Here is a 27252-nt window from a genome sequence, read left to right as displayed (position 1 = left end):
TCTCTGTTCAGTCTTTGCCCACCTCTTCTTCTCTAGTGCCAACTTCTCTGTCTCCAAAGCTATGAGGGCTACCTGGGCTTCAAGTTCCCTTTCCCTGAGGTCCAGGTCTGCTTCTTCTTGGTCTAATGCCACAGACCTCCCCTCCCACTAGCTCTGGATGGGGCCCTAGTAGCTTTTAAGTAGGATGGTTGCTCCAGGATAAGTAAATTGCAGCTGATCACATGGTTCCAGCAGGTTGCATTACAGGAAGCATATGAGCAGCCTGGTGTAGGGTATTTCCTCTCAGCTGAAAATCTGTAGTTCCAAAAACCTCTGGAACCACCAAGTTATCACAGTCAGATTGTCAAGAAATGATTCAATACGCAACTGATGACCATTAGACTTTCCGGAGGAGGGAAAAAAGGCCTTTGCTAGGGTGGAGTTCAAAATTTGCCCTATGAACTGAAGCATCCTAAAGGAAACCAGAAAATCGTTTTGGTTGTTCATTGAGACCCCATGTTAATACAGGTACTTTAGTGTCAGGACCAATGCATACACCACATCCTCGATGGACACCACTTGAATAAGACAATCTTCTAAGTACGGGAGGCAGAGAACCTTCTGCTGAAGAAAAAAGGCTGCCACATGGACAAGGACTATAGAGGGTAATAAGACCAAGTGGCAGAGTACTAGTAATGTTAGTTTCCAAAGTAAACAAGAACCACCTGCTGTGCTCATTCAGAACGTTTAGTTTCCAAAGTAAGCAAGAACCACCTTCTGTGCTCCTTCAGAAAGGGAACATGGAAGGTGTCTAAATTGCCTACCAAACATAACCAGTTCTTGCTCAGTACAACTCGTACTACCTGCTCCCAAAGTCTGCATTTTCACCTTTCACATAGTTGAGATTATAAAGGTATGTGATGTGGCGGAGTAGTGGGAGTAATATCTCTGCCCCCTATTTGTGGACAGGACCAACTCTCTAGATCTTAAAGAGAGGATTCTCTCCCTGTGGCCTACAAATATTCTTGAAAAGGTCAACTGGGGTAGATGTGGAATACATGGTGGGGTATGTGGCATCTGTAGAGCATAGCTATGCTTCACCAGTGAAAGAAAAAGTATATTAGGTTATTTGCTTCCAGGTGTATTAGTGGAGGGAAAGCTTTGAGGAAATAGTCCGAGTAGGATGCTGGTCCACAGATAAGTCAAAGAGGCTGGGGGAAGGGGGATTCTCTATTCCCTGAAGCAGTTCCTCTTTACCTGAGTTCTGTGAAAAAGGAGAGCCATTATAGTGTCTTTGGTCGAATGGCCTATCTACCCTAGAGATTAGCAAAAACGTCACCAGATGGAAAAGAGAAGGTTCGTATTGTGCCTATGTTTTACTGCCGGAAAACAAGTCCTTCCCAGTTACGGGGAGGTTGATAACTTTTACATAGGCCATCGCCTTTAGGTCCAAGGATTTGAGCCACAGAGATTGCTGTATGCCCATACTAGAGTTGACAAACAAGGTGACTGCTTCAGTAAGGTGTCTAGAGATGAAACAAAGCTGCTCAACAACTTCACTACTCTGGTAGATCTTTAACCAGTACCCTTTCAGGAATAAACCAAGGAGCAACGAAACAGCAGATAAAATAGTACGAAAGGTGCAGATCACATGTGGTCATGATAGCACTAGCCTGAACTAAATGAATAGACCATTGACAAAGAGCCATACAGTGACAAATACAGCACATAACATATCTGCATATATTCTTATCTTATTAATTACCTAATAACTCAATAGGGAGGATGGAGGACAATGAGAAATCAGAATGAAAATGTTACACTCTAACCATCTGTTTATTGCAATGTAGTGCAATAGATACATATGCTCTTCGTACTCCTGCCATCCAGTGTTGGGCTCAGACATTTGCAACTTGTTTTTCTGCAAAAATGTTCTGAGACACAAGACTTGGTCCAACTCCTCCCTTAGTATACAATGCACCAGGACAAAAACTTCACCCCATATTGTTTTCTGCTCAGCATAATGCATGTGGAGTGGAGTGTCGAAAACAAGAGTATTGTGCACTGTGAAAGGTAATTTGGAATGAGTAAAAGATCTGTGATCATCGCAGTCTCCTTGGAGGGGGGTGGGCGCATGTGAATCTACAGCACTACAAACAGATGGTTGGTTACAGGGTAAAGTTTTCCATTTGCAGCTTGTGTGGCTGTTGATACACATGTTCTGCACATGTTGTATTGCAGTGTCTCCTGAAAGTGGTGACTAGCGAGCATACAATGCAGATGTTTGAAACGGGGTTTTCAAAGTTTAGTCACCTAAAGCAAGTTGACAGGCTTAGATAACCACACAGTAGGGTTTTGTGAGCGAGCTGACCAAATGCAATTTTACAAATGTCTGCTAAAGGGATCTTTGCTAGGAATGCCAAATGGCTCACTTTTTGTGTGTAGTTGGCATAGCAATATTGTGTGCATTTAAAAATATATACCACTGTGTCCCAGCGGACCAAAAGGAAATATTTCTTACCGGTAGCCCTAGCTCATGCTTTAGTGGACTCTCACCTGAAATCACATGAAACAAATAATCCTGCACACTTTGAAGATCCAGAGCACTTCTGTCAAATATAGTCTCTTTCACCTTACTTAAGGAAGGCCATATATTTTCTTAAAACAAATTATTTTTGCCGCCTATAAATTAGGCTGTATGAGCCAATTCTTTTAATTTACTTCTAAGAAAGCACAAATAATAATGAATAATAGAAACGTTAGCAGAAAAGACTAACTTTTCTTGAAAACCTCTTACACAAACATTCTTTGAAGGAAATAAGAGCTGAAGTAATCAGGGCAATGTAGATCACCAGCTATGTTAGCATAAAATCTATTTCTGCACCATTAAGGGCCAACAGACATCCAATATCCCATCATGCCCAGCAGGTAGCAATAACTCTAGTTCTTTTTTTATGAGATTCAAAGAATACTAATCGAGAGAATCTATTAACTATCTTTGTCTCTTTCAATAGGAAGGAAGGAGGCTTGTTTATGATTTCAATGGAGATTCTCCTTTAAGGTGTGCATTATTTTACCCGGGCAGTTTGATGTGGTACCTTATTTTGCCAGAGAGGGGCACTGGTCACTATTAACTGGGATGGAACACCTGATTAAAAGTCATTCTCTTGAGGAGGTTCTTGGATAACATCACTACTTTGGGCAATGTGCTGCACTAAAGAAAAGAGTGATGTTGTCCTCCCAACTTTCCGAGAACTGACTCCACTGGTCTTCCGTATATTCCAGAAATGGTCTCATATGTAGGTGGGCATTCGGGACCAGAAAGATGCAGGATAACAAGGAGCTCAGTGGGCAAAACCTGACTCACTGTCAAATGGCTAGTTTTCCACAGATTGCAGTATTTCAGATGTACAGCTACAGACCTGGAGTTGTTGATACCTAGTTGCCAATCAAAATTCTCAGGAGTTTGAGGTGCTTCTTGGCTACTGGTATATAGAAGGACACATCTTGAAGATCTATGGAACACAGATAATCTCCTTAATGGACCTGTTGATAAATCTGATATGATACAATCATCTTGCACTTTTCCTTCAATGGCCATTTGTATGCCAGTCTTAGATCCAGATCGGTTTGAAATCATTTTTTGTACCTTTCGTTTTTACCAAAAAGTAACCAGTATATATTCCCATTCCTTTCTGGGAAAGAGGTACAACATCCACGGTGTGCTTCTGTAGGAGCACATTTACTTCTTGTTGAAGGCTTTCCAGAGGTTCTGTGGATACATCGTTGGTTGTATAGCCGGTGGACGACGGGTGAATCTCAGAAAGTAGCCATTCTGAACAATATTGGGAGCAGTGGGTAGCAGAAATGAGTAAAGTACACACTCATTGTTTTGTCCCAGCTGGCAGTTGAACAGCTGCTTTCTCTAACTTTTGGTTGACACTTATGTTGGTGGAAAGGCTTGTGTTGCTGTTGCTAGTGAGCTTGAAGCCACTGAGGGGTTTCAACCCTCTGTGGGTAGTTTCGCAGACTGTAAGGTCAGTATGAGTGTTTCCTTTGTTCCTTCCATTTCTCCAAATCAACAGCTTTCAAGGTTTTCATTTCGGCTTAAGGGTTGTTAGCCTTAGCCACAAATGTCTCCTAAAGGACAATCCATGACAGTACCCATGTGCAGACAAGATAGATAAGCTCGCAGCCACCCTGATAACTTTATGGGACTTCTTCAAAATTTCACTAAAGTCTTCTTTACAAACAATTGGCACATCATCATTTGTATGTGCTAATTAGCGCAGCAGCACTTGCTGTCTACATATTAGTGACTGCTCTACCAAATACTTTTGGTCTCAAACAATAAAGTTTTCTGCCTTGCCTTGCCTGGCGGAATCATAGATCAGGGAGCAGTTGTGTGAACTTAGTTTGCTGCCAGGACTACAACAGAATGAGGCAGAGAATTAAAATTAAGGAACAGTGGATCTCGATCAGGAGGCCTGTACTTCAAGTGCAGCTTGGATGGCTCTGCTTTAGCTGATGCAGGTTAAAGGAATAATTCGATAGTCAGTCCTAATAGGCCTGGAACTACCAGAAGCAGTGGCCTTAAGGATGAAAGCTGGTGAAAGGCACTGTGAAAAGAACTGAGATAACTGCCTCCTGCTAGGCATGATGGGATACTGGAGGGCCATGGGCACTTGATAAAGCAGTGTCAGTTTTCATGCTACCAGCCTATATGCTGCCTATATATCTACATTACCCTGATTCTTTTAACTCAATTTCATTTGTAAAAGGTTTGTGAATGAAGCTTTTAAGGAGTTACTCTTTTCTGGTAATGTTTCTATTCTTTAATATCATTTTGTCCTTTTTGAAAGTAAATTGAAGGAATTGACCAATACAGCCTAAGGTGCAAAAACATCTAATTTTAAATGAAACGATTTGTCCCTCCTGAAGTAAGTCAAAAATGAAACACTAACAAACATGTATTTGAAAGAAGTGCTCCCAGAACCCACATGTGGGCGAGACTATTTAGTGATTATAATTATCAATGGAGGACCCATCAAGAAAAAAGAAAAGGTCCTCCACAGTTAAAGACTGCAAATCACTGGTACATCTGAGGGAGGCGGGTGCATTTAAGTACCTCAGATTCACAGACAAAAACATGCAGATCACAGGAGTGAAGAATTTCAGAGAATGGACCCATGAGCAGTGTAAGAACTACATTCAAGTTCCAAATGAGCGCTAGAAGTATTTTTAAGAGGTATCCCTATTGAGACCCTTCATGAAAGTTTTAATGTCAGGGATTTAGAAAAAGGATGCATGTATGCTGCAACTGCAGACGGTTTGAAGTGCATTTTAACCTATACGTTTAGAGATGTAGCAGGTAGCAAGTGATTTCCGGCACAAAGACCTGGAGGGGGTTTGTTTGTTTATTGATGAAGCAGTGTGCAAACCTTTGACATTTTGCCACAGAAGAGAAATAAAAGGTAGATTTGTGCGCACCTCACTCAGAATGAGCATGCACTGCTCTGGGAGCTTGAGGTAACTACATTTTAGGACTTCAGGTGCCTAACTGCTGCTTAGTGTCTGAGTTGACCCAGATCCTGAGTGAGAAGGTCCAGTATCAGATGTAGTTGCTCATACGGATTGACCGAAACCTCCAGGAGCATGGAGTACTGAGATTGTCTAGTCCATTTTGGTGCCGTTAGTGAGACCCAAGTTATTTACCTGTACACTGTGGTTCTCTAGTATTTATATCTTTCATAGATTCACAGGCTTAAATCTTTCCTGCTGTTGAGGTGGGAGTCCCACAGTGATTAGGAATAATAGGCTCATTACGAGTTTGGTGGTCCCTCCACGGGACCACCAAACTCATGGGAGTTTGGTGGTCTCTCCACAGGACCACCAAACTCAGGGGGAGGATGTCACCGCCGTGGCAGTAACATCCCCACAGTGCGTATTACAATCATTCTGCCAGGCTGACTGTTGAGAACACTGTAAACGCGTTCCTGCCGGGTGGCCCTTGCACTGCCCATTCAATAGGCAGTGCAGGGGACCCTATGGCCCCCCACTGCCTTTCCGCCAGTCTTTTCATGGCAGGGCCTTAAACATTACCCTCAAGTGATTTTGATGCTTATGACCCACTTACAAATCTTTTATGCTTCCAAAGAAAGGTGCTGCAATTTGGCTCCTCTCTGCTTGTTCAAGTAAAACATGGTGGATGAATTGTCTGTACGAACCAGCACTGCACATTTTGGGCCAGATGTAGTAAGCGTTTTGCATGGCGTAAACTGCGAAAATCGCAGTTTGCGCCATGCAAAACATGCATCGCGATGCACATTCCCATTTTGCGAGTCGGTACCAACTCGCAAAATGGGAATGTGACTCACAAATAGGAAGGGGTGTTCCCTTCCTATTTGCGACTCGCACCGCGATGCAGAATTGTTTTGTGACCGCGAACGTGGTCGCAAAGCAATTCGCAGTTACCACCAGTGTCACACTGGAGGCAACCCATTCGCAAAAGGGAAGGGGACCCCTTACCCTTTGTGAATGTTGCCATAAATATTTTTTCAGAGCAGGCAGTGGTTTTCCTTCAAGGAAAACGGGCTGCAATACAAAAAAATAAATGTAAATGTAAATTAGCACTTGTATAGCGCACTACTCACCCGTTAGGGTCTCAAGGCGCTGTACTCATACCGCTATGGAACCCCTCCTGGCTTTTCCCTGTGAGGCGCCCACTCCTGAGCACCCCCAGGGTGAAGCCAGGCATCCAAGCGCTGTTGGGGCCGTTGTGGAGATTAAGCAAGCTATTGCCCAGAGTTGCAGAGTGGGACCCATGAATTAGATTAGGCACCGAGGCGAGAATTATCTGGTCAAGGGGAATTGAGCCCAAGACCTGCCGAAGCGGGACTTGAACCCTGGTCTTGAGCCAGATCTCTGCTTCAGGGTCTGCCGCTCTAACCATTGAGCCACTATAGCCAAATAAACTGCTTTATTTAAAAAGCAGTCACAGACATGGAGGTCTCCTGTCTCCAGCAGGCCACCATCCCTGTGAGTGTAGGGAATCTCAATAGGGTCGCAAAATACGACCCACCTCATTAATATTAATGAGGTGGGTCTTTGCGACCCCATTGAGATTCGCAGACGGTGTCTGAGACACCGTTCTGCAACCGATTTTGCGATTCAGAAATTGCGAGTCGCCCCGACAATTTCCGAATCGCAAAATCGGAATTTGCTACATCTGGCCCTTTGTTATTCTCGGAAGAACAGCTTGGAGCTGTAGATCCACCGCTCTCAGTTCTACCAAATTTATATACATCCTGTCTTCCTGTTGTGACTACTTGCCACTTACTTCGAGATCCGGTAGGTGTGCCCCTCATCCTTCCATTGCCCATCTGTGGTTGTCATATACTGTGGTTGTGTGCAAGTGAATATAAAGTCAGAGGATATGTTGTCACTGCATCTACCGGGTCATGGTCAACATCGTCTGTGGAGAGATCCTGATAATGGCATTGAAAGATCCTTGAGTCTGAATCCATTGTGTGTCTATTTGTTCTTGCAGTGGTCTCATGTAAAGACAATAGTTTGGATTGAGGGCAATACAAGACAATTTTATTCCCAAAACAGACTTATCTTCGAACTGAAATGGACTTTTTGTATATGTATTTTTTTTTTATAAGGAAGATGTTAGTTAACAACTTTCCTCTGTTGGAAAAGCTGTGTGTAAAGTTGTATAGAGAACTGCACAGAGAAAAGTTATTCTTCTATTCAGACGAAAAGGGGATTTTTCCCTGTTGAGTTTTAGTTGTACATTCTCAAAGATTCGGAGACAGCCATCTGTGTTTTTATTTTTGCTCCCTGAAATAAGGATGCTTTTCTGAGCTAGTTGCCAAAGTGTGGAAAGACTGGGCAACTTTTCCTCTCAAATAAGCTGTATTAGTGCGACGCATTTGGTAAATATTCTGGGCCAGACTTTAAGCAAAATTAAGTTATCTGAATTGATAATCCGGCCACCATGAACCTCAGACATTTTTGTGCCTTTTTTGAATGGGAATATGGAAATAGGCATCTAATGGTTATAGCAGCCATAGCTGACAATATTTTCCTACTAGTATCTAGACTCCTAGCATCCCAGTCAAAAGGTGTGGAACAAGGGATTGCAGGGTTTCTAGAACGTCTTTGTGCTGCCTGCATAACCACACAGTCTGGCTGCGGGCAACCAATGAGGCAAGCTGGTGGGTTCTCAGGAACTCTGGTCTTCTTGGTGAGGTGAGGAATGACCGCTGCCACAGCAGCAGAGTTTTTCATGAATTCCTCTGCCCATATGTAATCTACAATTGGTATGAACGACCTGACTTCCTAGATCTTTATTTTAAATCATAAAGGAATCTGTGTTTCCTTGGCACCAGGAGATCAAAGCTTTTTGATGCACTTACCAAGAGCGTACTGATATCACCTAAGTCGCCTGAGGGAGAGCTAGTAGCAGAAGGAGTTGGAGGATCTTAGAGTGGAGCTAAATATTCGTTTCAGACTGATGAGCACACAGAATTTCTCCTTCTTCTGGTTCATCCTCAGCATCACCATCATCTACATAATCACTATGAATGTTGAAACTATCTAGCATTCTTGATTGAGTAGACTGTTCCAGATGAGCCACCAGACCTTTTCCCTAAAACACCAGAGATTTAACATGCAACAAGGGAAGAGCTGTCCAAAAGGACAGTGGTCCCAATAACCATCATCATCATCATCAGTTCCACCCCCTTCCACTAGGCACACAGGAGGCAGTGTAGATACCTTGCTTGGCTATGTCTGGTCAAACAGGAATCAGGTTATTTGTCCTCATCAACGGGTCTGCTGACAACAAAAAAGGGTCCCCATGTTTAAAAGGTTTGTGATTCAGATATCATTAACATGTGTTTTGTATTTGTTGACACAACTGATAGTCTAGTTGGAGGCTACGTCATTGAAACAAATGTAGTTGTAGTCGTCGCTGAAGAATTTATTACTGTCATTGCTGTTGCCGGTTTCATCAACACAAGTTTAGTCAATGGACAGTTTCTTGGTCTGCAAAGAACCAGCATCCTGAAGAGAAGGACCTGAAGGCTCTGATCCGACCTTAGCTTTCTTCATAGATCCAGAAGGTGAAGGATCTCTCACAGCCATCGGTGTCTTGTCAGTCTGATTTTTACCTTTACCAAGTTTAGTCGATGGACAGTTTCTTGGTCTGCAAAGAACCAGCATCCTGAAGAGAAGGACCTGAAGGCTCTGATCCGACCTTAGCTTTCTTCATAGATCCAGAAGGTGAAGGATCTCTCACAGCCATCGGTGTCTTGTCAGTCTGATTTTTACCTTTACTGTTGTGTAACTTCTGTGATGGCTCTTTAGAAGATGATTTTTCTCCCTCCCATCTCAATCTTTTTAAGAGTATTTTTGAGAGATAATGGCATACAAAGGTTCACTGGCTTTCTTTTTCTGCAAGAAGAGAAAGCTTGTCTCCTTGTACTTAAGGGTTTTGCAAAAGAATTACAGCAGTGCTACAATGGTTGGGCTTGTAGTCCAGATAAGGTCCTCAGAGAAAAAGTCAGAGTTTTCCATGCGAGCTACATGGCCTAACACATGAATATCCGGTCAAAATGTACAGTGAAACATTTACCTTCTCTAATAATGGCAGCTGGTGTTAAATCTGAGGTCAAGAGTTGAGAAAATCAGTAAATAACTGAGCGGAGCTCAGAGAGAGTTCATTAATGTGATGTTTGGTTAGAAATCTGAGGTTTGGTGGCCCTTGAAAGTAAGGTAAGATGCAAGAACGGTGTTCTGATTAGCTGGAGTTTTTTTTTTTCTAAATCATGTGAATTGGTAACCAGTGTCACTTGCTTAAGTTATTTTTTCAATGCAACGCTTTACACAACTTATTCGTAGTTACTGTTGTACTCCCACCGTAATGACTGGGAAGATTCAAGGATGTAACTTTATGAAATATTCAATACTGGAGAATAAGGGTGATGCATACCAGCCTCATTTTAAGCACCATGTATAGAATGAGTGGGAGTGGAAAAAAGAATAACATCCTTAATCCGATCATCCGCAGTGCATTGCCCATGGACTTTCGGTGTGCGTACCTGGAGGCGAAGCTTTTGGCAATTTGTGTACTGAAGTGTGGCAATATAGCTATATTGTAAACAAAGGGCAAAACTTTCAACTAGTGGTGCCATTCATTTATCACAAGGAGCAGCAGTACAATGGTGGTGGATAAGATGAAAGGGAATGTGGAAGTAGTTATCTTAAGTCCAGTGCCGCCATGAAGTCCCTTTGTCAGAGCAGTAGGATGACGTCCTCCATGGTGATCATCTGATAGTGCTTGGAAAGGATGTATTGGTTCAGCAGGCAAAGGTTGAGGAAAAGCTGGATGGACTAATCCATCTTGGGTATTAAGAAGTAGAGGGAGTACACCCCTTTGCTGCGCTGGTGCAGGAGCACCAGCTCAATTGTTCCTATGGCTAGGAGCACCTGCACCTCCACCTCCACCACAAGCAGCCAAAGATCAACAGGGCTGATGACATAGTGCCGAGGGGTAATGTTTGCTAGTGTGGTTTGTACATCCAGATAGTACTTCTGCCATGTTACTGAAAGCACAACTTTGTCCAAGGTAACTGCTTCTCACTGGGGAACAACAAACCTCAAACGTCCCCTAAAAGGTGCTGTATGATCAGATGAGATGGAATGGGAGACACTGCTTGTGGCTGAGGCACCCTGGTTATACCTGCCTCACCCCTTGCCTTGGTCATTACCTCGATAGCTACCCCTGAGAAGGATTTGAAGAGCTGAGTGTCTTTAAATGAGGGGTACTGGTAGCCCTGCCTTTTTGGTGGATGCTGGCACCTTTGACCTGTCTGGGTTGGTGCTTTCAAAAGGTGAGCCTTGATGTAGAGGACTGAGATACGCACCTTGACTTGGCAATGTCTGTGGTCTTTTTGATTTGTTTCTAGAATCTCACTGACCAGAGGGCGAAAGAGATGCACCCCCTCAAAATACAGGTTAGCAAGGTGCCACTGTACTTTGAGTTGAAAACTAGATATCCATCCAGCCAAGATCGGTATAGGAGGATGCTGGTATTAAAGTCTTTGGAGGTGGTGCCTTATACATCAAAGGTACATTCAATACTTGCATGGGATATGTCTTCGCCCTCTTCTCTTCTTACATGCCTCAGAGAGGTGCTTGATAAGGTCTTCCATTTCCTCCCAGTGGTGTTTGTCATAGCAGGAGAGGAGGCCAATGAAACTTGCAATGCACTGGGGTGGCAGCCCATACTGCTACATGCTTGCAGCAGCACCTTTCCATTTAATTGTCAGTCGGCAGGTCATTGCCTCTTGCCTGCACTGTGTCACATTTGCATGTTGTGTGTAAAAACCAGTGAGTTGGGTGGAGCTTTGCCACAGATGTACTTTGGGTCTGCTGGTGCAAGACCTTTATAAACCTGAGGGTGTCTCCCATGGTTTCCCTGAAAATTAATTGGTTGCATATTTTAACATTACCTTAAAATAGGAAGTACTGCAACAGTTGCATGGTCCTTGAGACATTCACCATCCGGGACAACATGTATCTTCACCTTGTGATGATGGACGGCCCTCTGGATTAACATATGGTAAGCAGTTGTGTCATTAGGTGGGTAATTTAGTGAGTTGTGGATCTAAATCTGGTGCACTGGTGGGATCCACATAGTAATCCTCCCATGCATCATCACCTACCTTGCGCAAAAGTGTTCAAAAGACCTGGCCCTGAGGGTAGTAATGACTACCATGGTCTAAAATGGTTTGGGGAGATTCAGGAGGGGATTGTAGAGAGGGAGGCTGTGGAGGTGAGCAAGAGCATTGAGGTGGCAAGAGTTAAAAGGAACATTTAGGAGCAGGGGAAGGTGGAGGTGGTCTTGTTGCTCTGGTGGTGCAGAAGACTCAGAAGTGACTCCTCCTTGAAGGCCAGCTTCTATTTTGGGAAATACTGAAGGGTGTATGTGGGAGCTCCAGATTAGGAGGCTTGGCAAGAGTCTTTCTCACAGAGGGGTAGAAGAATACCTTCTGCTCATGTCAGGGACCTTTCGAAACAATAGCTGGACAGGCTGGCTTAGAAGCTGGGTGTGTGACACCTCGGTGCTGACGAGTGGCGTGCACTTGCACCTTCCATAGAGGGTTAATTTGTGTTGATGGAGCTATCTGGGTCGAGTGGTGTCCAAAGACTGGTACCTTCTCAAGCTGGACTAATGGCTCAATACCCAACTCTCTCAGGAGCGATGATCTGCCTCATTCTCCGGAAGCTTTGGAGGGTGAGAAGAATGACCTTGATGCATCTACACAGAACTAGGCCGCTAGGTGATGACATGGACTTCAGGGCAGAGTGCTTCCGGACTGTTCACTTAACCTCCAGTTGATCAATATGGGAGGCTTCAGAGAAACAATCTCTGGGCTCTCTCAACCCCCCAGGGAGGCTTAAAGAGAAGATGGACCTGCTTCCTTTTCCTCAGCGCCACCAGATCTTTTGGCCCGAAGATGTCTGCCATTTCATGGGGGCTAGGCATTACATTCTGTGACTCATCCAACGCCTCCCTCAGCGCTGGATGGATTTCTTCTGGGGACTTCTGTTATCTGCTTTCCTCTCTGGCCATTTAGGTTAGAGGCCAAGAAGGCAGATTTCGGCAGTGCACAGAGTCCTGTTGATGCCGGTTGTTGGTGAGGGCATCCAGTCACAAAGTGTTGTAAATAAGGCGCTTGTCCACAGGTGAAGAGTCCCCCAAACGGTTGCTGTATATGCAACAATTATTACTTAAGTTGCTGGAACGCAGAATTAGAAAGGTGATCCAAAGATTCTAGCAAAGAAAGTGCTGGTCCTGGAGCTGGCACTCAAAATCGAAACCCAATGATGGAAGAAAACAATCAGAGGTGGAGACTTTCTGATGGAGCATTGTGGAATAAGGGAAAAGTTGCAACATGTTTTGTAACTTCAAAAAAGAAGCTGCAAATGTCCAGGCACTACACTAGATAAGCAGGAGTATGCAGAGCATGTGTCTCTACAACCACATTTGCTACAAACTTATGGTCACCAAAAGCAAGTAACATGTTCTTCTGAGGAATACATGTGACCAGGATACAAGTTACCACAGATTATGTATGAGTTCCAATGCAGTAACACCTACTGACATGGGACTAAGCAGTGCCGGTTAACCAAAGAAATCATGCAAAAGTGCTCAGGTAAAGTCCCCATCACTGCGTGCCTGAGAAGCAAGACAGCAGTGTTTTACAAAAGTATACAAATTTGACAACGTAGCCACCAGGCAACCAGAATACCTCGGAAAAGAGCTATGGAGACAGCGATGACTCTGTGAAATGGTCACAAAAGCCTTTCAAAGGCAATTCTATAGCAAATCCTTATACGTAGGATGACCCAGCACAAAAAGGTGTTCTTGGTCACCCCCTGCCCTTTTTAGATACAGCGATGCTCACAAAGAGCTGTCTAGCCACTCTTCCCTGAAGGGTGTGATCAATGTAATAATGCACCACATCTGGAGTCCAGTCTTCGCTGGTGTTCCTCCTAGGTTGGATGTGGTGGAGGGAAGACAGATGCTTAATAGACTGGGCTATATGGAACGCAGTGACCAGCCAGATAAAAAGGGATGCACAGGTGAAATGAAAGAGAAAGGTATCTCTTCCTCGAAGAAGACTTCTCCTTTCTTTGTGTCTTTTTGTGCATTGTATGGAAAGATCTATTAGGAGGACATTCTCTGGACAGTGACTTTCGTTTGAGGGAGGAAGTCTGCTTGGGGTCACCCTGCAGGTCTTATCCAACAATAATTTGATTTCTCCATCTCCACTGGCCTTTGGTTGCATGGAGGCATACAAGTCACAGGTCATGGTGTTGTTTCATACCTTAGGCACCACACAGTGATAGAGATGCAAATGGAACAATATCTTTCAGCACTGCTTAAAAGGACTGAGGCCTTTTGAGAAGGTATTTGACTTAGTCACTATCAAAAGCTGAGAAGCTTATCAGTGAAACTGGGAGAAAGAGTTTTGGACTGCATCAACACAGAACTGAAAAACAGAAACTGACATCTGTGCACAGGTTGGCACCCCATGTACTACAGTGACACCCAAAACTAGAGTAACAGCTAGAGCCACATGGCGCCACCAAGTAGTTATTGCTGTTAACAAAGCTTTCCAGTCCAGTCCGAAGCCTGGAACGAATGTGAACAATCTGAGGGAAGATGTATGAATCAAAAACTATCCATCTGACCATGGTAGCAATGTATAAATAGCAGTTGTGAACCTTCTACCATCTTTGACTCTATCTAGTTAAAAACTCGAGACCCACCTAACATCTAGTACAGACGTCTCCAAGGAAAGGTAGGTTATATGCAAAAGGTGAGCAAAGATATTAACTGATTAATATGAAAATCCCAAGAGCACTTTGGTTAAGAAGGCCAAGTTGACTCACATAGCTAATCTAATCTATTCTTATGAAACACGGTATAAGGTCCCTGTAAAAACAAAGCATAGATTTGGCTAACTCTGCAGGCAAAAATAACGGAATGAATAAATAGTAACATTTTTAGGCAAACATTACCTTCAAAAAGATTTCTTGTCGCTAGTCTTGTCAAATAGCACTTTTAGCAAAGGTGAGATTTCAATGATATTCTCATCCTTGGACATTATGCAGTCATCAATTTATACAGTAATCCAGAGGACTGAGCAAGTCAGGCCTCCACATTGCATTTATTTATGGTTAATGAGCTATTTTCTACCTTTTTAGGGGAGAAAACTCCCAGCGTTCCTCCATCTTCCCGAATGGCAACACCCATCTCAGCCAGCAAGGCTTCTCTAAAAAAAAAAAATATATATATTAATCAAAAAGTATAGTGATGCAGACAACATCATGGAAAGAATACGAAGAGGACATATCTACCATCATTTGACATCTAGACCAACGTATTTTGCACTACCCGCATTCTAGATACTGCTCTAGACATTTATCTCAAGATAATTTGCAAGTTTATGACTAACCAAAACCGGAACTAGTCCTACTTCAAACATGCCTTAAAATGTCTTCCTTCACTAAATCCTATGGTAGATTCTCTCTAAGTCTGCATTTACATTCCTCTGTATATCCTGCTTGATCTCACTTCCCAATATGATGTTTAGTTCTCACTTTAGGAACTGCCCTAGTCCCACTAACAGAGGCTAGTACTAGCCCTACTTACTATGTTATACTCTAACAAGTCTAAAGCATGCGGTGTAAACTACAAACCGTTCCATCCGAATAGCTTCAGTCTTGCGCAGTTTCTCTTCCCAGGTTTCATTCAGCTCAGCAATGATCTTCTCAGATTCCTGAGAGACAAAACTGTAAGTCAGTGCTTTCATAGTTGGAACCATGCTAATAGGATCCCCAGTGCTTCCCCTTAGCAATCACTGTCCCCGGGTTGGTAGCTCTGTATCAAGGCCACCAATTTTCAGCCACAGTGCAGACAAAACAGGAATGCTAAACCTACGGAATCAGGCACCCAAAAGGTTGGCACTCTGCCACTAGGAATCCCGAAAACAAATGTGGTCAAGTCTGCTTTGCACATGGGGATCAAGCAACAAATTGCAAGTAATACATTAAGAAGCAAGATTCAAATTAAAAGAACAACTTAACTTTCAAAGGTAAGTAAAGCAATGTAAAGTGAATAATTAAGGAAACATCTCTCTTCCGTTTAGCCAGGACCTACACTTAGTATCTGGACAACGGCAGCCCTTTTTGGGGTTTGTGCACACATTCCCCATGATACTTTATTCTTATTACACTGTTACTAATATCAAGTGACATCAACAATAATTATATTTGAGATCTCCTTAGTGGTGTAATGCATGAGGTCATATCCAGTGCATGGCAGGGATATGAATTACAACCTGTGCAGTTGACTATAACTGGGGATGATTTTAGTTGTTTTTAGGTAATGCATTCTAATGATAATGTCAATTTACTACAATTGTATTTATTATATGATACAAGAATCTATAAACAAACAGCAATGTAATATAAGCAAAGGTAAGACATTTCTTACCAGTAAGGTGTTTTTTTTTTTTTTTTTTTACAGCTTGAGGCAATCATAAATTTACATGATGTGCATTATTCTGTTATGTAGCCATAAGAGTGCAGAAATACATGTGACAACTGTAGGTGGGATTGATGTGCGCCTCACGATGCCGACCATAAATCCACAAAGCCCAAAAAAGGAGCACAACTTTCAGACTTGTTTTTTTCAGATGATTATCAAAGGGAACAGGATTGACAGGTATTTTAAAAAAAGATTCTGTTCCACTTCTATGATGAAGCAGGAGGGTTGCAGGAGAATCTAAAATGGCCTTGAGCTGCACAACACACAAGTAATTTGTTTATTTCGAAGCACAAATCTGTTCAACATACACTTGCTTGTTATCTACTTCGTAACAAAACTCTCTGTTTGTGGAAGGTGAAGAGTCTGAACAGAAGCAAATAGTGCTTTAACACCACAGGGCCCCCCGTGATCACTCTTCTTAACTGTACATCTACAGACAAGTGTTTTGTCAATGTGTGTATGGAAGACTAAGTTGATGCTGCCCAAGTATCTGCTCATGAAATATCACTTAAAAATCTTGCTGGGGCCAACTTCATCCTTGAAATCCTTCTAACTACAAATTGTATTGAAACTGAATTTCTTCAACAATTCAGTTGCCCAAAGGTTCCTTTTGTGACAGTCCTAATGTGGTGCAAAGGAGACACAAAATAGTTCTGACTGCCTGAATTATACTGCTGTATGTAATATGTCAGTGCTATCCTAATATCTCTTAAAGTTTATCATGTGTAAAGCCCTTTTCATCAATTTAGCATACCTTTATCATAACAAATAAGCAAGTAGGCTTGCAATTTACTAATCCTTACTAAGGTACTTTAAGCTTGCCTTATGAATAAGTTCAAACAGTTGCTAACCTCACTGTACCAAAAAATAATGTTTAATTTTGGGAGACAGGTGGTATCTGCTTTGGAGACTGTCCTATCCTATAAGTGGTATGGTAAAAAAAAAAAAAAATGACTTTCTTTGAGTGCCTTAGAAGTATGTCACTGCCTCATGCTAGCTTCATTGACCCCAGCATGAAGGTTGTTCATGAGAGTCCCCCCACCCTCAGTGGGATGCATATGTTGTAATGGTCACAGTAGGGACTGGTTCTCTCACTGGTCTGCCTTTATGAAATTGTATGGCTTACACCACATAAGGCCTTTACCACTTTGTGATTCACCACTACAAGATCCTCGTAATCCCCACTGGCTTGAGACTACTGTCTGTGGTACCATTTCGGAATTGGTCTTAGGTCTAGGGAAGCATAGGGAACATGAATAAAATGCATGATACCATCACACTTGCCAGTTTTATGCCCTCATCGTTCTTGACTGAGATATCTGGCAAATGAGCAGTATATGCCTCTGGAGTGCCAGCAGTGTAAGATATTGATTTTGCTTAAAGTATCTGTCAATATCCATTTCCAGTATTCATCTGACATGGAGCTGGTGATGATTTTTTCATTATTACCATAAATCCTAATTTGTATAGACACATCATTAGCCCATTTATATTTTCCTAACACTGCTGAACATATTTCTCTCATCAATCATTTGTTGAGGAGATGCACATATATTCCCTGTCTTCTCAAATGTATAGCTGTCACTTGACATATTGCAGACATGCCTGATGTAGATTTTACCCCACAAGGAAGTACTCTGAATTGATCATGTTTGTCACTTACCACAGAAGTACTTCCTGTGCCAGGACTTCCGGAGTTTTATATGCATTAGAATATATTGGAATGTTTATAATGAGTCTCTATCTTGCAGCATCGTAATTACATCTTCTAATAATCTGAAAACTATTCTACTGACATGTTTGTTGTTGGGACGTAAATTCAGCATTGGTCTTATCACTTAATATCTCCTATTTTTTTGGGATGAGGAAATATATTGAGAAGAACCCCAGATTTTGTTCTTGCTAAGGCACCTCAAATATTGCTTCCTATTCTAAATGGCCTGCAGCTTATTCACCACCAATGGCTTTGCAGGTCAGACCTTTGGTCTTATGTTTGGCAGTTTTGCGAACAATTTTGTGCAATAACCTTTCTGTATGATATCTAGGACTATTTGTCTAAGGTTATTTTGGTCCATTGATTGTGCTTGAATAAAATCCTCAGATACCCCCAAACAGTGCTCGCCTGCTCAGGGGGAAATAAATAGAGTTACAGAAAGGGCCTTTATCTCCTCCCTCTAATATGAATTAAAAGCTGTGCATGTACCTGTTGATGCTGCTGCCTGAGGATGACGTGGGCTGTTACACAATTGCAAATTAGTGCTGGGCATATTCCTGTTAAGGCTTGCCCTCCCATTAGGCTTTTCTGAGATAATGTTCCACGCCTGTAGGTGTCTGGTTTTGTAAAGCACCTACAAAATCTCCTGTGCCATCATCTTTTTAATTTATTACAGCATGTCATGAACTGGGTTTCCAAAACAAATACTCACTATGTAATGGTTCATTTATTATGTGTGGCTGAATCTCAGACCTGAATCCCAAAATACACAGCCAGACATATCTTTTGAGGAATAAACTTTTGCTGAATTTAAGATAAGTATTGTCTCTGAGCACAAGTGCTCATTTCCAAAGCAACCCACTTCTTTTTTATACTCTTCTGGAAGGTACTGAATACTCTTCCAAGTCATCTGATAGCTAGTCCCTGTACCTGCTTAACAGAGCAGTTGAACTAACATTTCTCCTCTGATCTTTCTACTTTGTGACCAATGAATTCCTGGGTCTTACTTTATTTGTTCAGATGGTGGTACTGAGTTAACAGTTGCATTTGATGCTGGCTCTGTATATACTATATCAAAATGAGATATAGTGTGCACAGAGTCCAGGGATTCCCCAAGAGTCCTGTTAGAGGCAATAATAGATAATACTAATGCTCTATTTGTGGTAGAGTGGTCGAGCAGTTAGGCTTATCAGAGGGTAGTGTTAAGCATTTGTTGTACACAAACAAGCAATAAATGAGAACAAACACTCAATGACTTAACTCGAGGCCAGTAGGTTTTTATATAGAAAAATATTATTTTCTTAATGTATTTTAGAATCACAATATTCAAATTGCAGGTAAGTACATTAAATGTAAGGTACTTTGCATAGGTAAAGACAGGACTTTGAATCAAAACAGTAATGTACACAGCTATTTAAAAAGTGGACACAGTGCAAAATTCAACAGTTCCTGGGGGAGGGAAGTACAGTTAGGTTAATGTTAAGTAAAGCACTTACAAGTTCAGTCTCTGGGGCATAGGTAGCCCACCGTTGGGGGTTCAAGTCAACGCCAAACACCCAGCAACACAGGGCTGGTCAGGTGCAGAGGTCAAGAGGGGCCCAAATAACATAGGCGGCTATGGAGACAGGGGGTGCTTTGGTTCTAGTTTTCTGGCAGTTAAGTACCTGAGTCCTCGGGGAGCAGACTGGGGGGGTTTAGTAGAGCACTGGGGGGGGGGGGCTGGCTGAGGGGGTGCCTCCTCCTTGTTTTTCTCATTATCTACCCAGACTTGCAACCAAAAGTTTGAGCTGTGTCCGAAGGGCGGGTCTCTCCACTAGCTGGAGTGCCCTGGGGCATTGTAACATGAAGCCTGAGCCTTGGAGGCTCACTGCTAGGTGTTACAGTTCATGCAAGGGAGAGGTGAAGCACCTCCACCCAGTGCAAGCTTTGTTTCTGGCCCCAGAGAACACAAAGGCTCTCACCCCAGGGGGTCAGAAACTCGTCTATCAGTGGCAGGCTGGCACAGACCAGTCAGTCCTGCACTGAAGGACTGAGTAAAATACAGGGGGCATCTCTAAGATGCCCTCTGTGTGCACTTTTTAATAAATCCAACACTGGCATCAGTGTGGGTTTAGTACTCCGAGAAGTTTGATACCAAACTTCCCAGTATTCAGTGTAGCCATTATGGAACTGTGGAGTTCATTTTGACCATCTGCCAGACCATATACTTAATATGGCCACACTGCACTTACAATGTCTAAGAATGGACTTGGACATTGTAGGGGCATGTTGCTCATGCAGCTATGCCCTCACCTGTGGTATAGTGCACCCTGCCTTAGGGCTTTAAAGCCTGCTAGAGGGGTGACTTACCTATGCCACAGGCAGTACTTTGTGAGCACGGCATCCTGAGGGGAATGCCATGTCAACTTTGCCTTTTTCTCCCCACCAACAAACACAATCTGCAATGGCAGTGTGCATGTGTTAGGTGAATGGTCCCTTAGGGTGGCACAACACATGCTGCAGCCCTTAGGGACCTTTCCTGGTCACAGGGCCATTGGTACCACTGGTACCTTTTACAAGGGATTTATGTGTGCGCCAGGGGTTTGCCAATTGTGGTACCAATGGTACATTTTTAGTGAAAGAACACTGGTGCAGGGTGCCAGCACACTCTCAGTCAAGTCAGCATCAATATCAGGCAAGAGGTGGGAGGGTAACTGCAACAAGGAGACATTTTCCTACAGAGAGACTATTAAAAAACCCTGGGTCTTTATGTCTAAGAATATGAACAGGATTCAAATACATGTCCCACCTGCTGCTAGGTACCTCCCTGGAAGTGACAAAGGAGAGCTGCATATAAGCACAACTGAAACTTGTCAACGTCAGTTCCTTTTCTTTCTACACTTTTCAGTGCAGATACAGAGCTCTGCTCCAAATTTTAACCACCTTCCAACAACTACTGAAAATCTAACAAAATGTCTTGTTTATTTCTTTCTGCACCCTCAGATGGAGAGCATGAAGAATTGACAGTACAAGTGTGTGAATTCCTAACTTGAGACCTTTCTAAATGTTAAAAATACGCCACTCACGAGAACGGTGAGGAGGAAGAGCAATGGGGAATCTGCGATTAGATAGAGAAAGAGTGTTAATGAAGGTAAGTAACTTGTTCTTCGGATGGATACTTCTAACTGCAAATTCACATTAGAAAAGATACCAAACAGTACCTCCCCCAGTTAAGGGACTGTGCAGTGGATTCAGACCACAAAGTCTTACACAGCCGAAGGGCAAAATGTCCTTCCTGCTGCATCTGGATATCAAGGTAGTAGTGCTTTGGGAATGCATGCATTGATGCTAATGTCACAGCCTGGGACACGATGGACAGACACTGAGTGTGCCAATGCATAAGTCACAACCTTAGCACTGGTAGAATGACCTTCCGCTGTCTGCTTCTTGGTAAGTGCTTAGCAAAACCTGATGCAGAAGTCTATCAACCTCAACCGTATACCCTTCTCCACAGCGTTCCCTTTTTTCGCCTCGAACAATCTCCCAAAAAGTAGACAATCCACAAGGTGTTCCTTGGCAAAATCAGCATAAATGATTAAAGCACTTTTGGCATCCAGCCAGTGAAGCCTGTCTTTTTTTGTTGAAGGGGAGGAGGGGCAAAGAACACTGACAGTGTGATTGCCTGAAATGGAAAGGCAAGAAGGCAGCCCAAGTTCTCAATTCCAGTTTGCATGGAAAGAGGTGGTGTGGGGCAGATGCGCAGACAGTGCCTGAAGCTGACTAATTTCACTCAACCAGATGAATTAATCGCACTGAGGAAGATAGTCTAAGTCAAGAGATGCAGCAAGCAGCTATGAATTGGCTTGAATGGCGTACGCATAAGAAATTTAAAGACCAACTTGAGGACCACCTGTGGCAACACAAACGGTGTAGGAGGAAACATGCTTGTCACAACTTTTATAAACTTCATCACAGCAGGTGATTTAAACAAGGAATATATTTAAATAATATATCTTGCAGAGTGACCATATGGAAATGCTCAGGAAGTATGCACAGACTGAGAGGTCCGAGATCTAGAATTGGTCTTAATGAGCCATCTTTCTTTGATATGAGGAAGTATAGGGAATATACACCTAGTCCTGGCTGTGATAGGGGAACTGGTTCTATAGCTTCTTTGAGAAGAAGGGATTGTAACTTTTCTCTAAAGAGAGGGAGACAATTGTGCAAAAGTTTGTGAGTGCGCTGGGAATATTTGGTGAAATGGGGATGAATTCTAGATCGTAACCATTCTGAATAAATTGATAGAATCCATTTATCCGTGGTGATACTGGACCATTTGGGTAGAGAAATGGAGTAGTCTTCGCCCTACTGGAGAACTGTGTGCTAGAGGAAGGTGTAGCCAGTCACTGCTGTGTGTTTGAGGCAGAACCTCGAGAAATGGATGTCTTCCCTCTACCACTATTATTGGCACCTTGATATGATCCTTTAAAGGAACCCCTATTGAAAAAGTGTGTGCTTTGTTTTGTTTGGGAAGTGGAAGGCTCAGCATATGTTGATTCAAAACCTCCCCTATATTGTGCCTGACGAAATGTGCCCCTTTGAGGTGTAGTGAATAAGGCCCACATGGCCTTTGCTGTCCGAGTCTTTTTCAAGTTTTTCTTTTGTGGTGTCATCCTGTTTTCCAAATAAATGTTCCTTATCAAAAGGCATATTAAGCACAGCCTGTTGTATTTCAGGTTTGAACCCAGAGTATTTTAACCAAGAATGTCTCTTAATAACGCTAGCATTAATGCCCCGTGCGGCTGTGTCAGCAGCATCAGTGGCGCACCTAATTGCATTATTGGAAATAGTTTGGTATTCGGAAACTATCTTCTGTCCCATTTTCCAGTGTTCTTCTGGGAGATATTGGAAAATGTCCTCCATTTCGTCCCAGTGGGCCCTATCATATCATTTTTTGGGCAAATCTTTTTATTGACTTTATCCATTTAACAGAACTCCAGTTATTACCGTACAGTTTTGCAGTAGCATTGCAACCAGTCAGACATGCGTGTAAAAATTCCATGTGGATGGAGCAATAAGGAATGGTTTCTTACCTGTAACTCCAGTTCTCTCGTAGGGGTATTTCCATGATAGTCATAAGCACTGAATAGTTCCGCACGCCTGCGGGGACCCCGGAGCACTGTTCTGTAGTGTATTCTTAAGTGTAGATGTTAGCCTTTCTTGAAAAAGGCCTGTAAAGTCACTTAAGAATATCAATGTGCAGCCTAGGTGAAAAGCTACAAAGGCCAAATTGTTCATTCTTGAGGTTGAAAAGAAAGGAAGCTGTAGTACAGATACACCTTTAAAAACATATTTATTCTAGAAATGTAGTAAAAAACATATTCTCCAACTTTATTTACACCTCCAAATGAGAATGAAACAATGCAGGGCAGTGTAGTCCATAGGCTGCAATTATTCAGGATGTAAATAGAGCTGTGCCTTTAAGAAAGGAAAGTCTTCCTGTATCCCATCATGCACAGCAAAAGGCAGTTGCCTCAGTTCTTTTTTGTAGGCTTGTAATATGACATGAAGAAACCTGAACATCCTTTTAATTAACAACATCGTTATCATTATTGTAGACATCCTTATGTCAACTCCACTGGGGAGGAGGGAGGGTTGCTTATGACTACCATGGAAATACCCCTACGAGAGAACTGGAGTTACAGGTAAGAAACCATTCCTTCTCTCGTAGGGGATTTCCATGTATAGTCATAAGCACTGAATAGATTAGCAAGCCCATCCCAATAACCGCGGTGGAGTAGACAGAGCAATACTGAAACAATAAATTACACAAATAAATTCTTGAGAGAAGCCTGTCCGACCTGCGCATCTGCCCTAGCATCTGAATCAAGGCAGTAATTCTTAGTAAAGGTATGGACAGATTTCCAGGTAGCCGCTTTGCATATTTCTGCCAAAGGAATATTTCTCATCAAAGCAGCAGTTGCTGCCTTCCCCCTAGTGGAATGGGCTTTTGGCCTGCCATCGAGGGATTTATTTGCTAACTGATAACAGAATACGATACATGAGACAATCCACCTGAATAAGGATTGTTTGGAAGTGGCTAAACCTGTTCTAACTGGACCATAGTTAATAAACAGCTGCTGTGATTTGCGCAAGCATTTTGTTCTATCCAAGTAACATTTTTAAAACCCTTTTAACGTCGAGAGAATGTAGGGTTCTCTCAGCAGGGGTAGACGGATTTTGGAAGAAAGTCGGTAATTAGATGGTTTGGTTCACATGGAAGTCTGAAACGACTTTAGGTAGAAATTTTGGATGTGTCCTCATTGCTACTTTTGAAGAATTAAAAACTGTATAAGGTCTTGATCGCAAAGGGCCTGGATCTCACTGACCGTGCGAGCTGAAGTGATTGCAACCAGAAAAGCAGTTTTCCACGTAAGATGTTGGAGTGATGCTTTATGTATTGGTTCAAAAGGATGTAGCATTAGACGCGAGAGGACAATATTCAGCTCCCATGGAGGAGATGGCCTTCTAATGGGAGGAAATACCTTTTTTAAACCTTCAAGGAAGTCTTTTATGATTGGAATCTTAAAGAAAGAGGATTGGGAAGGGCTCTTTCTATATGCCGTTAGAGCTGCCAGGTGTACTTTTATTGATGACAAATGCAACCCAGACTTTGCCAAATTTAACAAGTATGGAAGAATATCTTCTTCTACGCATGTTATTGGGTCGACGTTGTTGTCCAAGCACCAAATGCCGAACCTTTTCCATTTGCAGGCATAAGCTGTTCTTGTGGAGGGGCGCTTTGCCTCCCTTAGAATGTCCATGCAGTCCTGAGGTAGGTTCAGGTGACCATATTGTACTAACTCAGGAGCCATGCTGCCAAATTCAACGATGAGAGGTTGGGATGTGTTATCTGGCCTCGAAACTTCGTGAGAAGGTCTGGGCGACAAGGTAATCTGATGTGTGGTTTGAGTGACCAGTGAAGGAGGACTGGAAACCACCACTGGCGTGGCCATTCTGGGGCGATGAGAATCATCTTGGTGTGAGAATTGGACAGCTTGAGGAGGACTGTCGGTATCAGGGGAAGCGGTGGAAAGGTGTAAAGAAATGCTCCTGACCAGTTTATCCACAGGGCATTCCCCAATTTTCCTGGATGGTAGTATCTGGAGGCGAAGCTTTGGCATTTTTTGTTTTCTGGGGTTGCAAATAGGTCTATAGAAGGGGTACCCCACATGGAAAAAATGGAACGGACGACGTCGTCGTGCAAAACCCATTCGTGGTTGTATGGCGTGGGGAGAAGGAAGGATGCTGTTCTCCCAATCGTCCACTAGTTGATACCATTGATTCTCCAGACATTCCTGTAAGGTTCTCATATGGAGGCGAGCATTGGGAATGAGGTAGATGCGAGACGCCATCGAGCCCAGGAGAGAGGATATCGCTCTTGCAGTGGTCTGAGTAATTTTCTCGAGCTGCTGGCACTTTTGGAGGATTGATAACCGTCGTTCCTCCGAAGGAAACACCTTTCCTTGAGTGGTATCTATGATGGCGCCTACGTAATGCAACCTCTGAACAGGTGTTGCTGTGGATTTGGAGAGGTTGACCTGAAGGCCCAGACTCTGGAGGAGCTGGTGAGTCCAGTTGAAATGCTGTTGAGCCTCTAGAAATGTGGATGCTTTTATGAGCCAGTCGTCTAGATAGGGGTAGACGAATATCCGATGTTTCCTTAAATGGACTGCCACCACCGCCATGCATTTGGAAAACGTTCTCGGTGCTGATTTGAGGCCGAAAGGTAGCACCGTAAATTGGTAATGACTTTTTCCGACGAGGAATCTCAGAAACTTTCAATGCTTCTTGATCACAGGAATGTGAAAGTAAGCGTCGCAGAGATCTATTGCACAGAGCCAGTCGCCCTGACGAAGTTGGGGATAGATTTGGTGTAAGGATAGCATCCTGAATTTCTCTCTGCAAATCCATTTGTTGGCTACCCTTAGATCTAGAATGGGACGAAATTCGTGTTTGTCTTTCTTTGGTACCAGAAAATACCTTGAGTAGATTCCCTTTCCCTACTGGTTGATAGGGACAGGTTCTATCACTCTCTTTTGTAATAGGGTTGTTACTTCCAATTGGAGAGCGTCGAGGTGGTGACTCACCGGTTTGGGTGGAATAGACGGCAGAGGGCTGATGAACCTGAGACAGTAGCCATTACGCACAATATTCAACACCCAGGCGTCTGATGTGATGCGTTGCCACTCGTCCAGATGACTTGAGATACTTTCCCCTACCGGAGTGGGTAACGGAGGAGGGGGAAGCGAGGATTCGGGGCTTAGACGCTGGTGCCTGACGAGCTGTTTGGGTTTGTGGCGTAGAGCGACCCCTTGTTTGCTTTCGTTGGGTCGAAAAGGTTCTCTGATGCTGTTGCTGGGATCTTGAAGGCATCCACTGTGGTGTTTGATATCTTTGAGTAAAGAGTCTGCGGTGGTAGGGACGGAATGTTTTCCGTTGCTCCCTTGGTCTCTCTATGCCCACCGCTTTTAGAGTGTCCAGTTCCGTTTTCATTCTCGACATTTCGTCGACAGCATGAGAACCAAACAAAGTGGAATCTGAAAAGGGCAAATTTTGTATTCTCTGTTGCGCCTCTGGTTTAAGTGACGTCAGGCATAGCCAGGCGTGTCTTCTCAAAGAAACTCCATGAGCAAAGTTATGTGCGGATAACACAGAGGAGTCTGCAGCGGCGCTTATCACTTGATTGGAGACCATGGCACCTTCACTAACGATCTCCAAAAAATCCTCTTTTTTCTCCTTAGGGAGGTGTTCCGCAAATTGCAGCACAGAGTCCCAAAGGGCACGATCATACCTGCCTAAAAGGGCAGTAGCACTAACTGCTTTCATAGTGATGGCTGAGGTAGAGCAGACTTTGCGGCATCAATCTTTCTACTCTCCTTGTCCGGTGGCGAAGAAGACGGAGACGTAGAATGTAACTTTTTAGCAGCCACGATTACCACCGAGTCGGGCACTGGATCCGCCCTCAGAAACAAAGGGTCCTGCTCCGGAGGACGATATTTCTTTATAAGCCTGGAAGGAGCAGTTTTAGCTGTGGACGGTGTTAAAAAGATGTCCATTGCCGGTTCAAGTAGTCCTGGGACCAGCTGTAGTAATGGTCTAGAAGAAGAACGCTGGTGTAATGTCTCAATAATGACAGAGGTTGTTGGAGCGGGTACTGCCAGAGGGATGTTCAACTTGGTAGCACCGCGAACTAGGACCTCTTGAAAGGTGTTCACGTCATCTATAGGAGAAACTCTCGGAGACGGGGAGTCAGATAAAGTCGGAGAGTAATCCCTTGTGGATGAGGAGGAATGTCTATGGTGGGAACGAGGAGATCTTCAAACTGATTCACGCCGATGATGATGTTGAGATGAAGAAGAGCGTCTCGAAGAGTGTCGAGAATATC

At 43.3% G+C, this 27252-nt stretch overlaps 1 protein-coding gene across 15 annotated transcripts in view; it reads right to left on the bottom strand.

Annotated features, from left to right (window-relative positions):
- Nucleotides 1-27252, bottom strand: part of KIF1B (kinesin family member 1B) — a 1289105-nt gene that overhangs the window by 937721 nt on the left and 324132 nt on the right. For all 15 annotated transcript variants that reach the window (XM_069241187.1, XM_069241189.1, XM_069241193.1 and 12 more), the window contains 2 exons: nt 15262-15341; nt 14759-14834 (listed from right to left, as the gene is read on the bottom strand). In XM_069241187.1, coding sequence (XP_069097288.1) covers nt 14759-14834; nt 15262-15341 — 156 coding nt within the window. The remainder of the gene's footprint in view (nt 1-14758; nt 14835-15261; nt 15342-27252) is intronic.

Source organism: Pleurodeles waltl, chromosome 6 (genome assembly GCF_031143425.1).
Source record: "Pleurodeles waltl isolate 20211129_DDA chromosome 6, aPleWal1.hap1.20221129, whole genome shotgun sequence".
Classification (NCBI taxonomy): Eukaryota; Metazoa; Chordata; class Amphibia; order Caudata; family Salamandridae; genus Pleurodeles; species Pleurodeles waltl.
This window is presented reverse-complemented; position numbering and strand designations above follow the sequence as displayed.